Genomic DNA, 19105 nt, shown 5'->3' with positions numbered 1-19105 from the left:
ATTACTAAAGCTGATCAAAGAAGCGTTTTCTGATGCCAATCTCCCTTTGTCTTTAAATGCTGCAAAGAGTGTCATAGGGATTTAGGCCTTGACTACGAGAAAATACACGCGTGCCCCAACAGCTGCATGTTGTACTGGGGTAAAAATAAAGAAAAAAATGAATGTGAAACTTTTGGTGTGTCGAGGTGGGTTGTACATGAAAAAGATGGCATCATTGAAAATAATGATCCACCGAAGTTGATTTATAAAGTAGCAGCAAACGTGATGAGGTACTTCCCACTACGACTAAGGTTATAGAGGATGTTCCTGTACAAAGACTTTTCCAGACTTATGAGATGGCACGCATTAGGACGAATAAAACATGGAAAATTAAGACATCCGGCTGATGTTTTGGCTTGGACGGCGATGGATGCTCGTTATCCTGATTTTACAGCGGAAAATCAAAATGTTAGATTGGGTGTAGTAGCTGATGGTTTTAACCCATATCGTTCAATGAATTTAAGTCATAGTACATGGCCAATCGTGTTGGTAAATTATAACCTCCCCTGGCTATGTATAAAACAAGAAAATCCGATTCTGTCCACGTTAATATCCGGTCCAGATTCTCCCAAGAACAATATTGATGTTTATATGCAGCCCTTAATTTCGGAGTTGAAAGCATTGTGGAAAGATGGTGTCGAAACTTATGATTCCCTGACCAGCGAGAATTTTAATTTACGAGCAAGCGCGTTGTGGATAATAAGCAATTTTCTGGGGTACTCTATGTTATCAGGCTGGAGTACGAAGGGGAAACTAGCATGTCCAGAGTGCCATTACGAGACTTCTTCTGTTTATTTGAAACATAGAAAAAAAATTGTCTACATGAATCATAGAAAGTTTCTTGATCCGACACACGAGTGGAGGCTAGATAAGAAGAGATATAATGATGAAATGGAAATGGGGAATAGTCCAGTGTCATTAACAGGAACAGAAATTGAAGAGTTATTATGGGGGTATGAAAATCAGTTTGGAGATAAGACCCGGAGGAAGCATAAAAGGGTTTGCCCTTTAAAAAAACAATATTTTTTTATCTGCCCTACTGGTGTCATAATCCGCTTCGACATAACTTGGACTCCATGCATATAGAGAAGAACATATGCGATAAAATATTAGGTACTTTGCTTAATATAAGTGGCAAGTCGAAGGATCACCTAAATGCTCCATATGATTTACAGGATCGGGGCATAAGAAAGCCTCTTCATCCTATTAAAAGTGAGGATGGAAAGCATATTGAAATTATGGCAGCGATATTTGACATGACAAATAAGGAAAAAGAAAATTTTGGCAGCCTATTGAAAAATGCCAAATTTCCTTATGGTTGTGCCTCAAATGTAAGTCGGTATGTGCACATAAAAGAGAGAAAGGTGGTGGGGTATAAGAGCCATGATGCTCATTTCATACTCCACTATTTATTGCAATTTGCCGTAAAAATACATTAAAACCCGAGGTCGCATTACCGATGATCAGGTTGGGTTCATTTCTTCGCGGTCTGTGGAGCAAGGTGGTAGAATTAGATGATATCAAGAAGTTGTAAATAGAAATTGTGGTAATACTTTGTGAATTTGAAATGATTTTTACAGAGCCATTTTTCGATATTATGGTCCAGTTGCCTGTACATCTATGCAGAGAAGTAGAATACGATGGACTTGAGCACCTAAGTTGCATGTTTGCAATTGAGCGATATCTAGGAAAGTTGAAAGGCTATGTTAGAAATAGAAGTAGGCCAGAAGGTTCTATTGTAGAAGGGTACTTAGCTGAAGAATGTGTCACATTTTGTTCAAGGTTTCTGGACGTCGATGGAGTAGTAGAAAATAATTCAACTGATTTTGGAAAATATGGAACAAATATGGAATATCACATCGGAACAAAAAAGAATAAGGATGGCAGGATATTCAAAATGAAAGATGCAGATTGGAAGGCAGCACATCGTTGTATTCTTTTTAATTCCGATAATAAGGAAATAGAAAGTTTAATCGAGTAAGTTCTAATGTCCCTTTTAGTTTACTCACCAGTTAAGTATTGATATCTATATATATATTTAACCTTATTAACTATTCAGGGAGTATCGAGCTTTCATGGATGGTCTTGCAAGTCAGCAAAAATACAAAAGGGAACGAGCACACATGGAAGACTTTTGGAAATGGTTAAAAGATGAGGTTCTGAAAAAAGAAAATATTTCAAGGGATTTAGAGGTGTTTGCTTTGGGGCCTAATCGACTAGCTAGGAAGTTTACGGGCTATGTAATAAATGGATACAGATTTCATACCAAATTTAGAGATTCCCAATGTACCACACAAAATAGTGGGGTATTTTTAACAGCCGAGACCACTACCTTTGCAAGCTCAAAAGACCAGAATCCAGTAGTTGGGGGTGTCAATTACTACGGATCAATCGAAGAAATATTCGAACTTGACTATTGGGGAGCTTTTACAGTGGTCCTGTTTAAATGCCCGGTACCAAGAAGAAAAAGATCCTTTTGGTCTTACTCGAGTAAACTTTAATAAGTTACGCCAAAAATCTGATACTTTTGTCCTATCTTCACAAGTTCAGCAAGTGTTTTATGTGGATGATCCAGTTGAGAAAAACTGTCAATATGTTATTAAAAAATTACCGAGGGACTGATGCGACACTGAAAATCAGAACGCGATGGAAGAAGACTTGAGCAGTTATAATTCATATAATATTGGAATAAATTGTGAAACTGAAGGGGTTTGGATTAGGGATGATGTTCCTTTAACACAAATTTGTGTTCCATCTCCTTAAATTATGTATTTGTATAACATAATAGTGGTTACTATGTATTTTCATGTTGTTCTCTATTTTTATGTAAGGTCTTTAATTATGTGTTTGAAGTGTAGTTTATATCTACCGAACTATATAAGTTTTTTTTCTTTATTTAATTACCTTCATGTCCATTTGTTTTAGTCTACTTTTATTGCTTCTTTTTTTGTCTTTTTTGTACATTTTTCTCTGTTCTTTATTTAATTACCTTCATGTCCATTTGTATGTTGGTCATAGAGTTCTAATGTTTTTTCCTACAAAATGGATAAAATGATAAATGTGAGGCTGCACTATGAAGGACAGTTTCAGAAGGCAAGTTATGTTGGTGAAAAGTCGATGTTATATAACTTTATGTTAAAAATATACAATCAATTTTCTATAATTGTTTGAGTGAACAGACGTAAGCCGAACTTGGAGTCTCTTGGCCAGCCATTGATTTGAGCGCAAAAAGAATTTTTTTGCAAAGAAGCTATTAAATTTGAACTATAAAACTAAAACCTCATAGACACTAATTAATTTGTAGAGATCACTCATGCACACTTTTTTTAAGAAACTAACTATAAATTATAAATAATACATAATTATCAAAAAAAATTGGAAAAACATAAAAATATAGCAAATTTTTTTAAATGAATGTAGTATTTACATAATAAATTGTAAATATTTCTAAAATGATGAGTAAATTTTACACAAATTATAAAAAGTTTAGATATCAAATCAGATCATCAGATTTACCAATTCATGTTTGCCGTGATGAATAAGGTAAGAATCAAGATGCAAGATGACAACTCTACACTTTTTACATATGCAAATCAACATTGAAAATTAAAATTTTATGATATAAATATACAGATTAGTATATAAATACATCCTCATATGATTTAAACATGATCAAAGCTGTAATCCCTTGGATAAAAATTAAGAAGAAAATTGTATCAGACATTATCACATGATATTATATAATTATCTAAACGCAAAATTTGAATTTTCTAAAGTATCAAATAACGTGTAAAGTTAAACAATATACTTAAAAAATTATTTCAAAACATGATAGCAGAGGAAAATTTTAGTTTATATAATTAAATCCTAATAAGTCTGCATATTACGGATAGTGGTAGTTTACAGCACAATCACAATTAGGAAAACATACCAAATTTAGGCGAACACACGATATTAGGATTTATGTTTTCATTTAACCATGTAGGCGAAGCGAATTTCGCAGCTTTGGTACCACTGTCAGGTGTATGAGTATGTCTTTTCTGGATACCTAATGGAATACACAGTTGTCTTTATAGTTAGCACAACAATTAAGCCCATATAAGCCACACAAAAATTACAAACCACTGTGTGTTGATGATGGCGACAATGGTCCGAGAGGAAGTCATTTAACCCCTACAAAAAATGGTTAAAAGAGACAATTATGATAATACAATAGAACTCCAATTTCTTGCAAAGTAAAATAGGTTGATTCTGGATACCTAATGGAATACACAGTTACCTTTATGTTTTACACAAAAAACAGATATACCAAAGCCAGTCGAATCCATATCTCTATAAGCTGCTTTGTCGTCCATTCCATATTGTTGTGTTAAGTACTCTGTTCCAATCATAGAGTGAGACAAATTAATTGCATATCAAATACCTAGAGTGCGCACTTTCAATGGAATTCACATCCTTGAGAGCGCAACATTCATAACATAGAAACCGGTCAAAGGATTGTGCCAAAGAATTAAACGATTTAAAGCAGTGAAGCTGTAGAACCTGATTATGTAGAACGCCCGCCTTGCAATTGCAACAGGTGATGTTCTACTCAAATACAACATCATCCTCAATTATACTCACCCACAAATCATTGTCATCATATTTTTTTTACTTGCTCCGACCTCTTCATTTTTAATCTGTTCTTGAACATGGCAATCTGATGCATGAGTACCTGACTTCTTACCCATATCATGATTCAGTGTTATGGCAGACTTATTATCATGTTCAAAAGTTTCAGTACTATGTGCTCTAAATTTGTTATTTGAACTTAAAACATGAGTCTTTGATTCATGTGTTTCTTCTGCTTCAGAAATTAAGTCATCCTCGAGATCTCTAGCCCACATGTTCAACTCATTAGACTTTTCTAATATAGTTTCTGGATGCTTCTTTTCATCTTGTTCATTGAAATGATGAATAGCCAATCCGTGCTCCCCAGACTCAACATTCATGTCACGCTCAAGTTCTCTTGCCCATGCTAAATCATTAGAACTTAATTTTGTGCTAGTTTCTGGCTGATAGGTGACAAATGTATATTGTCTGCAAGTGGACTACACTGAGCTTTCCACGGAAACTGGTTTACACCTTCTAGTTAGTTTGTCATGGCGTGGCTTCATTGCTCTAGGCTTCTTTCTGACTTCCTCGTCAAACCCGAAAATTCTTAAAGTTTTGTCCATATAAATCTCCATCTGTTGTTGCCTAGATTTTGTAGTAAGAAAGAAACCTTCTAAACCAATTAGATAATTTGTTGTGGACCTTTGGTTTGACTCCAAATCCTCAATATCCACTTCCATTTTGTCCATAGCCTTCTTCACCTTATCAATGTTCTTAAATGGATCAAGCCATGGCCTTGCTTCTTTTCTCTGCTAAAATTACTGCTTTAATCAGAAAAGGATCTATAGGAGGAAAGACTTTTGAAATGCAGTTATAAGAGGACAATTTGACTATAGAGATTAAAGACGAACCCTAGATGAGATTTGAACTGGACAAAATCATATTCTCGAAATCTAAATGTGTAAGCTGTTATGTAAATGTGTAAATAAATAATGATTCCGTAAAGTTCAGAAAAGTTGCAGCCTTCTTTCTCAGCTAAAAGGTAGGGCAAGAAATACTTACATTCCTTGAATCAGAGCTTTCTTTAATTTGCATCAGCTTGCATTTAGCGTGTAGAAGGCACTCTTTAACTGATGATAAACAACTTTTTCTTTTCTCTTCTTGCTGCTTCAAATTGGAAATCTCGTTTTTAATCTCTATGTTCTGGTGATCTCTCAGTCTTTTCACCTCTGTGACCATATCCTCTAGCAAATTCCTCATGGTATCTGATTTACTGGGTCTTTTCTTGATGTGTTTCAACATATGAATCTGACCTCTTTCAAAATTTTCTTGTTGGTATACATTCAGAAATGAATCTACTCTTTTGAAACCCTTTTAACAATTTGAAGATGTAAAATCATATAAAGCAACACATTAAACATTAGGCACATTAGTTAATAGTTTTTATTCATGTATCACACAAATATATGTTTTGAAGTCTTAGCAGATCAATCTTGGGGCAAAAAAAACAAAAATTAAGCATGTTGACAGCATAGAACATCAAGAAAATTGATACTTACATATGCACTAAGACAATTAGTGAAATTCTTAATTGGAAATGTTAGATATATTTGATAATGTCATAGCTAATATGTTTTATGTTTAGCTTTCAGATCTTACTTGAACAGGATAAATCAGTACTTAACTGTTGATCAGTACTTATACTGAAAGTCAGGACTTAAGGATATCAGTACTTATGTTATCAGGAGATAATCATCAGAAGATAGATATCAGAACTTAAGTGCTGAAGGACGATCAGATAAGGACAGTAGCTGATTAAAGGAAAGAAGATCAAGATAAACATAAGAAGAGATATGCATGAAGAAGGAATTCTGTAAAGAATGGAATACTTGGAAGAAAAGATATCTGATTGATATATTTTAGGAAGCAGAATTATATTCCATATCAATTAGCGATTATCTTGTAACTGTGTAGTATATAAACACAGACATAGGGTTTACACTATAAGTGTTATCATTATTAGAGAAGATTATTCATTGTATCCCTAGCAGCTCTCTTGATATTTGTTCATCACTGAGAGGTAACAGTTCCATACTGTAACAGGGTTTATTATTTCAATAAAGTTTGTTTTATGTTACTTAAGTTCTTAAAGTTTGATTTGAGTGTACTATACACTGTATTCACCCCCTCTACAGTGTGTGTGTGACCTAACAATTGGTATCAGAGCCTATCTGTTAACATACATACAGTTAAAGATCCAAACACAATCATGTCGGACACAGAAACTCCAACTAAGCCTACCAAAACTGAGGAACCACCAAAGACACAAATTCAGAGTCGGTATGAGACCATCAAAGTTCTTATACTGAGACCATCTGAATATCCCATATGGAAGGTAAGGATGACCATGTTCCTGGAAGCAACAGATCCAGAATACCTTGATAGAATCAAGGAAGGCCCTCACAAACCAAGCTCGCTATTGCAGTTGCAGGTGAAGCAGCAAAGACCGTACCAAAAGAGAAGAGTGATTATACTGCTGAAGACATAGCATCAATTGCTAAGGATGCTAAGGTACGACACTTACTGCATAGTGCCATTGATAATGTAATGTCAAACAGGGTATCAACTGCAAGACTGCTAAGGAGATATGGGATGCTCTGGAAACAAGGTGTCAGGGAACTGACACAATTAAGAAGAATAGGAAGACAATACTCACTCAAGAGTACGAACACTTTGACTCAAAGACTACTGAGTCATTGAATGATTTATATGATAGATTTGTCAAATTTTTGAATGATTTGTCATTGGTTGATAAAGAGTATTATCTTGAAGATTCAAACCTTAAGTTCTTGTTAGCTCTTCCTGAATGCTGGGATTTGAAGGCAACGACAATAAGAGACAACTACAATCTTGATGAAACAACTCTTGACGAAATCTATGGAATGCTCAAGACTCATGAGCTGGAGATGGAACAAAGAAGCAAGAGGAAATGAGGAAAGTCAAGGACAGTTGCTCTTAAGGCTGAAGAAGAATTCCCCAAAGTAGCTTCCTCAAAGAAAGACAAGGGTAAAGCTCTTTTCATAAAGTCTGATACTGAGTCATCAAGTTCTGAGAGTGATGATGACTCAGATTCTGAAAGCTTGCCTGAGACTGATGCTGATGAGGAGATGATGAAGCTGTGTGCTCTTATGGTGAAAGGAATCACAAAGATTGCATACAGGAAGTTCAGGAAGGGAAAGAAGTTTTCCAGGAAAGGCATAAGTTCTGATAAGAAGAATTTCAGAAAATCTGAAGGCAGAGGAGGAAAGTCTGACAGAGGAGATTACACCAATGTTAAATGTTATAACTGTGGTGAGAAAGGCCACATATCTCCTGACTGCAAGAAGGTAATGGGTGACAAAGGAAAGGCTCTTGTCACAAAGCAGAAAAGCTGGACAGACACCTCAGACTCTGAAAGTGAGGAAAACTATGCATTGATGGCAAATGCTGATAAAGAAAGTGCTGAGAGCAGTTCTGAAGCTGCTGAAACAAAGGTACCTCAGACTACTTATGCTTTTTATACTGATGATATTAATGAGTTGAGAAGATATCTTAAAACAATGTTTGTTAGTTATAGAGATCAAACTTTAACATGTGAAAGATTAACTTCTGAAAATCTTGCATTTAAGAAAGAAATGATTTCTTAGAAAAAGAGTTAGTCATGTTCCATCAAACTCAGAAGGATAGAGATGATGCTTTTTATGTTAGGAATGAAGTGCTAAAATTAAATGAATCTCTAAAAACTGAGTTAGAAAAGGAAAGAGAGATTATCAGGACTTGGACTAACTCTGGCAAAACAACTCAAAATTTGCTAAGTAGTGGAAACTGGAAAGAGAGCTTAGGTTATGGAGAAGATAAGAAAGATAAAGGAACTGAAGAAATTAAGTCTGTTGATAAGCAAAAGCCAAGGTTAAAACCTGTTAAGTTTGTAACTGTAAAGTCTGAAAATGAAAAATCAGAAGTTACAAAGAAATTAACTTCTGACAAACTAAAACAGGAAAAGACAGCTGAAGTGAACATAGGCTTAATGACAAAGAAGCAGCTTAAGCATAAGCTGAAAGATGTTAAGAATGCAAACAAGGTAAAATCACCTAGGAAAAATAGGAATGGAAAGGAAGGTGTGAATAAAAGCAATAATTATAAACCTGTTCCTGATGCTTCTAGGAAAACATGTCATAACTGTGGAAGTTCTAACCATCTGGCTTCTTTTTGCAGGAAGAATAAGAATATTTACTCCTTACCTTCAAGGTCAGGAGTTAAGAGTCAGTCTGTTAGATACAAACCACAAAATCCTTGTTTTCATTGTGGTAGTTTATGGCATTCCATTTATACTTGTAAGGAATATCATAGCTTGTACTATGATTATTATCAAATAAAACCTTCTTTGAAGAAAGTTTCTATTGTTCCTTCTAGTGTAAATTCTGATTCAAAGTCTGATAGTGTAAGTTCTGATAAGAAAAATGTTAACATAAACTCTGATGCTAAATCCGCTGCAAATGTTAACAAACTTAATAAGGCCAAAGGATCTAAGCAAGTCTGGGTCCTTAAAACTAATAATTAGTGGTCTTTGTGATTGCAGGGCAACAGGAAAAATATTCTAGTTCTGGACAGTGGATGTTCAGGACATATGACTGGAAATAAGGCCCTGCTATCAGACTTTGTGGAGAAAGCTCGCCCAAGTGTTTCTTATGGAGATGGCAACATTGGAAAAACATTGGGATATGGCAATATCAATCTTGGAAATGTCATAATTAAACAAGTAGCTCTGGTCTCAGGACTTAAACACAACCTACTGAGTATAAGTCAAATCTGTGACAGAGGTTATCATGTTGATTTCTTTGAAGAACACTGTGAAATTGTGAGTAAATCTAAAGGCAAAGTTGTTCTGAAAGGATACAGGCGTGGTAACATTTATGAAGCTAAGCTTTCAACAAGTACTGATGGTTCTTGTAATAACCCCCAAAATTTTGAACTTTTTGTAACCCTTGTGAATAGTGTTTTAGCTGAATGAGAAAACTTTTCATGCCACACTATGTAGGGGTTCTGTTATGGATATTCTGAGATTTTATCAGTACTCTATATGATATATGAGTGTATGTAAAGATCGTCAGAATCCAATTCCGAACACTTTGATTTTTCCCGGAAATACACTAGATACGGAGAGAATTGAGTATAAGGTAACAGGATACGAAGGATTTAAATTAAAGGATTATAAGAGAGGATCATAAAAAGGAAAATAATGTATTTAGAAAGGATAAGGGAACCTAAGTAATAAGATCCCGGGTATGATCCTTCAAACGATAAACGAAAATGAAAGTTAAGCAAACCGTATAACAGATCAGCGGTCATTAGGCAAACAATTAGGAAGTTAATCAAAGGGATTAGAGAGGATGATGTCACCCAACCAATGAGAAGAGGACAAGGAGGGGAGGATGACATCATGAGGATGACACAAGCATGAAATGGGAAGGAAGGAGATGTGGTGGCTTTTTAACCACACAAAATCAAGGGCAACTAGGTAATTTACTAAAACAAACACAAAAATCAAACCAACCAAGCCAAGCAAATCATTTTTCATCAAAATCAAAAAAGAAACCAAGGCATTGTTCTTCATGCTCTCGGCTTTTACTATTGCAAAGGGCAAGAAATTCAAAACTCAAGATCCAAGCCTCCTAAATTGGTGAGTTAATTCCCTAATCATCTTTATGCTTAGTTAGGGCTATATCATGAGTTTAAGCCATCAATTCCTTCTCAATCTTCTTCATTTAATCAAAGAAGAAGACAATGAATAGTGTTTTCAAGTTTTTAACTTGAAATTTTTCTTGTTTTCCTTGAAGATCCAAGCATTCCTAAGACTTCTCAAAGCTTCTTAAGGCTTCCTAGCTCCTCCCACCACTTCAAGGAAGGTATATCATCTCCAAACCCTAGATTCCTATGTATTATAAGATGATTTGGATTAGTAGGGTGATATTGTAGCTTAATGTTTGTGATTTAGAGTTTGGGATTGAAATGGTATTGAATCGGATTGGTAAATCTTGTTGTTTTGGTTAAAAGAATGTAGTATAGTTAAATTCAAGCTTAGGCATAAGTATGAATGTTAAAATTTAATTGGTTGGGGTTGTTATGATGTGATAAGGATGGATGTTGGTTGTATGTTGGATTTGAGGTTGAATTGGGTTGGTTTTGAATGGTTTTAAATTGGGAAATCGCGTAAACATGGCCGTCGTAACGTCCGATTTTCTTTAGACTGTTTTTGTGCATAACATTAGGACCCGATAACCCCCTGCTAGATTATGACCATTGTCATGTTTAGATAGTTCGTGTTACGAGCTTCGTTTTGATATGTAGTTTGTTCGATTCTGATGCACGGTTTAGGAGAAACGACCGTTTCAAGTAACGGCGTTTCGCGAACGAAACTTTTCCCCTCGCCTTACTTTGAAACATAGGTTAAAGACCAAAAATGGTTAATTAAGGTATGAAACATTTATGGTAAGTGTGTTAGACAGTTGGTAAGACACTCGCGAAGGAATCGCCTTAAAACTCGTAAAGGTTAAATTATTAAAAATGGTGGAGCCGAGGGTACTCGAGTGACTTAAGTGAATCAGTAAGCGCAAAATAAGCGTTAGAGTCTAAGTTAGTTAAAGTATAGATTTACAAGTAACTTTGGTTTAATTCCAACTTACTTGTTGTTTATAGATTACCAAACTCGTCCCGAGCCATTTATCACCCCAAGTCGCTCAGGCAAGTTTTTCTACCCGTTATACTGTTGTTGTGATGTATATGTGTATATGCATTATCTTGCGATAGATGCATGTTGGTTAATTAGCAAATGTTGTTATATATTGAAGCATGCTGCTATGGTATATATATATATGCATGCCTGTTTCGTATTCTTTCCATATATAATTGTTGATAATACCTATGCTAGAGGATAGCGGTAATTTGCATATACCCTTAGTATAGGGACCCAAAGGTGAAAATATTTTCTAAAACCGGGAGTCGAGGATCCCGAGTAGATTCCGTGTGTGTATATATATATATATATATATATATATATATATATATATATATATATATGGTCATAGTTTTCAAAACTATTAATCGAATAAGGTTTATTCGATAACTTTATTTTATTTTATGAATATTATTTGAATATTCATTCGAGGGCTTATGACTCTTTATATTATTTATTGAATATTATTTCGAATATTATTCGAGGGCTTATGATTCTTTTATATTATTATTGGATATTACTTGGATATTCATTTGAGGATGTATGACTCCTTTATTTTATGAATATTATTTATAATATTTATTCGAGGTATTATAACTCCGCTTATTACTTAATAATATTCTTTATTGTATTAAAGAATAAGGTGTCGATAATCAAACTTATTTTTGATTATTCAAATAAAGATATTACTTTCGTATAAGTATATCTTTGATTATTTGCTATTCATTCAAGTATAAGTTTTCCAACTTCTACCTCAATTATTCTTATGGGAATATTATTTAAATAATAATATTCAGATATTCCTTTCATATCGGGACTGATTTATTTTAATAAATCAGTATTACTCCAAACACTCTTCAAAGTGTTTTCGAGTCTTCAAAATGATTTTTAAAAGTTAGAGCGGATCCCAAAACTCATTTTTTTATATTTAAGATCTTCCTTTTTAAGGGGATTTAAATACTCGCTCAAAACCTGAGGGATCCGGCTCTGTGGTGTATTTTATATTCGCAACAAGGTTGCAGTTTTGGTAAATGAATTGATTACTTACCCAACGTTCGGGAAGTAAGTCCATCTATTAAGTCGGCATAAGCAACATGGGCTCAGTGGGCGTCCATGATAGTGTAAGTGGCTCAGTGGGAGTCCATCAAATGCATAAGTGGCTGAGTGGCAGTCCAGCATAAGGTCCTATTACGACCAGGGTGATGACCAGTGGGGAATTCGTCCATCTACTAGTAGAAAAGGTTACTTATGGGTATCTTTGCCTGATCAGCAAGATATCTGGTTTATGCCAAAATTCTTTTCCTTTCCAAATTTATTGGATATTGCAATTCTGTTCATACTTTACATGGCAGAGGTTTTCAGGAAATGTATAAAGAAGATGTATATGTGGATATATATATATATATATATCAGAACTTAATGAAGTATATCATAACTTCATTTCCTTTAATAATATTTCAAAGGTTTAATCTATTCAAATCTTGTCTTATAGTCTCATCTATGTAATGAACTTTTGAAACTGATTATAACTTGAACGGTGGTAGTTCAAGTAGTATTTGGGAAAGATATAAGTATATTGGGGTATCTTGTAACTTCGTCTTTTAAACTTATATCTAATTAATAATTGTCTTATGAATGACAAAGATTTTCAGAAAAACGTTGAGACAAGGTTAGATATATGAGATCACCTTGCAACGATATTTTTTTATACAGTTATACACTGGGACTTTGTGTATATTATGCATGGAAGAGGACTTCCAATATTTTGAAAAGTATATATGTATATATATATACTGAATATTTTGCGACTTCATCGCATTAAGATATCAACCTGGTTCATTTTTTTTGACCAAGACTTTCATGAGTATTATGAGTAGGCTCATATATTGTTAATCATTATACATATCATTTTGGTGGGCTTGCTGCTCACCCTTGCTTTCTTCTTTCATCACACAACATCAGATAGATAAGATGAACAGGACCAAGCTCCCAATTCGCAAGCGATTAGGAGACGTTCCGCAGTTTTCTAGAAGCATTGATGCCGCCGTAGCTGAGGTAGGAACTACCAATAGGCTAGGCTTTCAACTTTTGATGTACCAGATTTATGTATATTTATGAATTGTAATAATGGCAAAGAAATGTAAATTTATTCAGAAAACCTTTTAAGGTGTATGGACAGATAATTGTGGAATAAAATGACTTGTGGTTATTTTTGGATGTTCAGCTCTGAGACTATAACGTGTGGTGTGTGTGTTTATTGTGGGGTCACAGTACAGAGTAGTTGAGTAATTATTAAGATTGGGTGTTATTAAGGGAAATGGAACTCGTGACAACCCGGATCCCCGACCCCGGATTTGGGGGTGTTACAGAAATGGTATCAGAACTAAGCGTTATAAACCTCAGAGATGATGTGACGTTAAGATAATAAGTTCACTAAGATAATAAGAACTTTTGCCAAGTTCATAGTCGGGCTACCTAACGTAGCACTGACAGTTAAAACCCTTACGGGAACCCTTATAAGTATCATGATAGTAACATAGTTCGTTCTCGTATAGGGCAGCGGGGCACCGAACCTTGAGGTTCATGAGCATCAGCATGAGGATGTTTTATTACAAGTTGGAGATCAAATTGTGAATCCGATGGAGTACCCTAATGAGGGACCGGATGAGGTTCAGATAGAGAATGTTGCGGTTGAGGATGTTATTCTGGAAAGGATTGTGGCTGAGGAGGATCACATGGAGGATCCTGATGAGAATGAAGAGAGGACCGCTGAGGAACAGATGACCGTAGTCAGGGCGACTACCAGAGCAAGAATGGCCGCGAGGGTGGCACTAGAGGATGAAGAGTTACCAAGGGCACAAAGGTTAATGAGGGCAGAAGGAGTGGGGCCTTCCACGACCCCAATTATACCAGTATCAGACCCTCTTCCAGAGGCTCCTGTAGACATCCATGAGGTTCCACCAATTCCTGTTCCCTCCCCTGTACAGAGCCCAGCACATACTGAGGAAATGCCACCTTTATCCCCTACACCATTGTCACCTGATACCGTGCTTGGTTATCCATTTGGATCTCCTGGGTCTGCACCACCTGCACCCCATGGACTGCTAGATGCTACCACTCAGGCTTCTCTTATCGCTGATTATCATATGACTTTGGGTGGCCTGTCAGAGGCCCGGAATGTTACGAGTGATCTGTTGGATCGACTTACTGCACCAAGGATTGAGGGTGGGATACTTCCGGCAGGATTAGCGTATAGCATGGAAAGGATTGAGGCTACCACCCGTGTTACAGCTAGAGGCCATCTTGAGGGTCAGGTTGATTCAGCTCTACTTGCGACTATCTTAGACCTCATCACCTCTGTGATGGAGCAGGTTAGGGATGTCGTGCATGCTCGCATCTCTTAATCCATGGTAGTGTGCAGAGCCAGAGCAATCAAACAAGGGTTTCATGTAGCACCGCTTTTGGAGGATTAGCCTAAGTTATGAATGATTAGTTTTAATGACGAGATGACTATCTATGGTAGTACTTTTAGGGATAGGAGCGATAAGTTCATATGATGTAATCCTCTTTAATATGTTCAGTTGTTGTACCCTCGAACAAATGGTTATGTATATATTCGTTAATTTCAGTTCAGGATCAGTTTGTTTGTGATAAAATCACATTGTTAATTGCTCTATTAACACTTAAGAGAGTGTCATGAAGTTTATCGAACTTGAGAATTCATAATTTGCAATCGTGCAAGGACTAAACTGAGGGGAAGACTTAAGCAAAGTAAGTAAGACAAATATCCGGAGATTCTCAAAATTTTCCAAGTAATATGCCCCCACAAGGAATAAGATTAGGGGCAAACCTTGAATGTGATAATCAGGGAGGTCGCAATTAAGATATAAAGAACCCGGAATATAATAAAGTGGAAAATGAAGATTTAAATTAAAAGATGACCCCAATTATGGGGAGTAGGAAGAAATATTTAGACTAAGAAAGCAAAAGTCGAGCGAGATAAGGAGACCCGAGACGGTACTCCTATACGGAAACTCATGGACCTGTCTAAACAGAACTTATATTTTATTCCCAACCACCACCTTGAGGAAACAATGTGGTGTGAAATTCTTTCAGGACCTTTAAGTCGCTAAGCTCTCAGAGTTCCAAGGAACAAGCTGACCCAGTCGAGGCAAGAGCCTGGCTAAAGGAAATATAGGAATCATTTGAGATTCTAAATGATTGACGAACCACAAAAGACTGTTTTTGTCACTTACCCTCCTAAGAGAGAGACCACCCGCTGGTGAAAGACCAAGAAAGGCACGGAGCCAGAGGTTAGAATAAACTGATTTAAGTTCAGTCAATTGTTTTCAGGAAAGTAATTCCCAAAGATAAGGAGATAGTGTAAAAGCTTTGGAGCTAGAACAAAAGTGGATGAGTATGATGAATTATGAATCTAAGTTGTAAAAGTTATCAAGATTCGTTCTGAGGACACGAATCCAGAATGACGGGATGTTTGGAATCAATACTTATGTTGTGTTAGTTCATGAAATAATGATAAGAGAAAGGAAAATAAAAAGAAACTGAAGTGGAAAGGAATATAAAGGCAATAGAATTTGAGGAATGATAAGGGAGTCGGGTATGAGGAAACCCTAAAGACTCGTAGAAATAGAAATAGAAGAGTATGTAATCGTCAGGATGAGGGTGATTCACCATGAGTTAAAATTGATGGTTGAGGGCATAAGAGATACATATATTTTATCCCCTGTAAGTTGGGAAGATTCGAGGAAACCTTGAGATAATTCGAAGGATAAATAATGAGACGCGGATAGACTGAGGAGACAAGAAAGTAAGAAATTAAGAAAATTGGATGAAGGAAGTGACCTTCAAGAAGGTGAAGTGTAAGACCGGTGGCATGATACCCAGAAAGGGAGACGCCAGATATGAAAGATATCCCAACATTGAGGTGACTGTTGAGATCAACAACAAAAGTAAATAAGGAATTATTAAGAAGAAGTTCACGTTGAACATGACCAATATCTTCCAGGTCATCCTTGTTATCGTTACCAAATTAGGCAAGAAAAGCGGATGACCATTGTTATCTTTTGGAGGCCATATTGATTGACCTCATTTTGAATACAGATGTTATTGTGAAATTAGGCATATACTATCGAGGTGGGAATAATTGAATAAGACACCCTTATCAGGGGTATATGACTTGATTTATCCATGGAAGGATGCATGTACCTTTTTAAAGGTGGAATTAAGGATAGAACATCGGTAACTTAAAACGAATCCTAGGGGAATGCCTAAAGGTTGGCATTTCACCCTTAATAGGGGCAGTATGAGTTTTGACAGTATGATTGGGAAAGGGTTAAGGTAACAACAACCTTTAAGACTCAGTGGAGAAATTTTTCAGAAGTATATAGACAATGGTTCTAGTAATAGTAAATGGTATTTCGATATGCCCTGTATCTAGGGAATACAGGAGGAACTATTGAAAGATAACCTTAGAGGTTTTGCATGGAGAAAGGTAATATTCAAAATTCTCAAGAATAAAAATGTTGATAAAAGGAATATGACGTGATTATAATGATGCCAAGTGGGGCACGTGTTAAACCACGAGAAACTATGGATCGAACCAGTAAAGGTCGGAATTGTTCAGGGCAATTAGGACCTAAGACAAAAGATGTTCTAAGTACGATCGAGAGTCAGTCGCGACAGTGATTAACCTCTAAAGACTGAGGCAATAACTTATGGAAAAATGGTGATTTCTTTTCTTACTCATCAGATTTTAAGGAAAGCATTTTCAAATAAGCTGTGATTGAAATAAGGTAGAAAATTTATTTGGAGGTGGTTAAAATGACATTGACTGTAAGGAAATTTTACTATCAAGAAAGGCCAAAGAGGTGGCCGACACTTTAAAGGTAAGAGGATAATTATAGGCGCTTGTGCCAAAGGAATGCCGTGACTGATGGTTAAAGCTGTGAAGGTTGTATTATGGTTTGGAAGATTGACATTCCTTCTGATGACTGTGCAATACCCAACCGTAATAGTAGTTGGTAAAGGTGTAATTCGTGTAATCGCCATGAACGGGCTATCTATCTTAGAAGGTCCTATCTTGAGATAAGCCAGGACCATAATTCAAAAAGGACTAAACAAACCTTTGAGTTAAGTCTTCTATTGAAGGCATATGATTAAGAATGGTATTAACCTGCTATCGTTGCTTTGAGCGAAACTCTTCTGCAATTTTATCTGCTTCATGTCATGTATGTATGTCAGAATCAGGAGTGTACTCCATGAATCATGAATGGTGATTATGTTACCTCCTTAGAAGGATTTGATACGACATGTATGGACTCCGTATGGTTAGATATTAAGACTTCATGGAAAATGAATGACTACAGTAGGTCAGTGGTGGACCATAGTAAGGCAGCAATGATTCTGTGAGTAATGAGCTGATTATAACCGTGAGAGTTGTATTGGAATGGGTGTTGAGATTGAGTACCACTAATCGGGTCGTGGTAGTGTATAAGTTATTATTGATAGACTAAGTAAGTAGAGTATCTACCTATTGAATACTTATTCCTTCTTATCAATAGAGAGTCGTATTACTATACGAGGAAGGTTGCAGTGCAAGCATAGAATTTTAGTAACGGTGATGTCTAGAATGAAAACCCAGATTCGATTTTCGATGTCGAGGGAGTTTCAAAGGTGATTGTGTATAAGCTCGAGCAAGAGCATGGGTCCATAGAATGATGGACGGAATAGCAAAAATATTTAGGCATGAGAAATAGGATGCTATAATACTTGATGTTGATATAAATACATATATGTTTTGTTCTCCTATGACAAACCTCTATAGTTCAGAGGTAGGTTCTAAGCCAGATATTTTGTGGCAGTATATTTTTTTATATATATACAATTCTCTTCGGTTCGTTCTTTTCTCTTCTTTTCATTTCATGTAAGTTGAGAAGAACAACCCTTCCAGAAGGGGAGGTATTGCCGAATGACTGTCTATCTGTGTGATAGAAGCCTAGTAGGATACCATCTATTGTTTAATTGCTTGTCAAGTACTAAAGGCTGGCCACCTTCTGTACTAACTATGCGATATAACAAGTGTTCATGATCATAGTGATCTCTCAACAAATTCCTTTACTTCTATATGAAGGATTAAGCTTTCGAAAATAGAAACAGCTGAAAAAGGAGTAATAAAGTTTTGGTGGTATTCGGAATGGAAACACATTCGTGATACTAAGGTTGACGTGGTTATTAAAAGGTTATAGAACGCTAACGAAAAAAAAAAGTATAACTAGTATAATATTAGGAACGGAAGGTTGTAGCGATTATGAACTAGAAAAGAATGGGTATTGAGAAGCAAAAGCTCTAATGCTAAACGCTATAATGAGAGTCTGTGCAATAGACTTGAAATAATTTGGAATGATCAGTTATCACGGATTGAGTTTTCTTACGATAATAGATCATATGTCAGTATTGAGATATCGCCTTATGAGATCCTTGAGGGCAGACAATGTCGATCTCCCTTATGTTAGGATGAAGTTGTAGAGCGTAAGATGCTCGGACCCGCAGTAGTCCAAAGGATCAAGGATATAATAGATCTAATCAGAGGACGGCTGGTAGTAACCCAAGATGGACATAAGAAGTATGTTGATTTGACACGAAAGGACAAAGAATAGGAAGTAGGGGACCTAGTGTTGTTAA

General features: G+C 35.9%; 1 protein-coding gene across 1 annotated transcript; it reads left to right on the top strand.

Moving 5' to 3' along the window:
* The first annotated feature begins 405 nt into the window (after nucleotides 1–405).
* LOC141703164 (uncharacterized) lies at nucleotides 406–2540 on the top strand. Its single transcript, XM_074506761.1, has 4 exons — nucleotides 406–1038; nucleotides 1215–1378; nucleotides 1666–2016; nucleotides 2099–2540. The coding sequence occupies exons 1-4, from the start codon at nucleotides 406–408 to the stop codon at nucleotides 2538–2540; spliced, it is 1590 nt and encodes a 529-aa protein (XP_074362862.1).
* The last annotated feature ends 16565 nt before the right edge of the window (nucleotides 2541–19105 follow it).

This window comes from Apium graveolens, chromosome 2 (genome assembly GCF_009905375.1).
Source record: "Apium graveolens cultivar Ventura chromosome 2, ASM990537v1, whole genome shotgun sequence".
Classification (NCBI taxonomy): domain Eukaryota; kingdom Viridiplantae; phylum Streptophyta; class Magnoliopsida; order Apiales; family Apiaceae; genus Apium; species Apium graveolens.
This window is presented reverse-complemented; position numbering and strand designations above follow the sequence as displayed.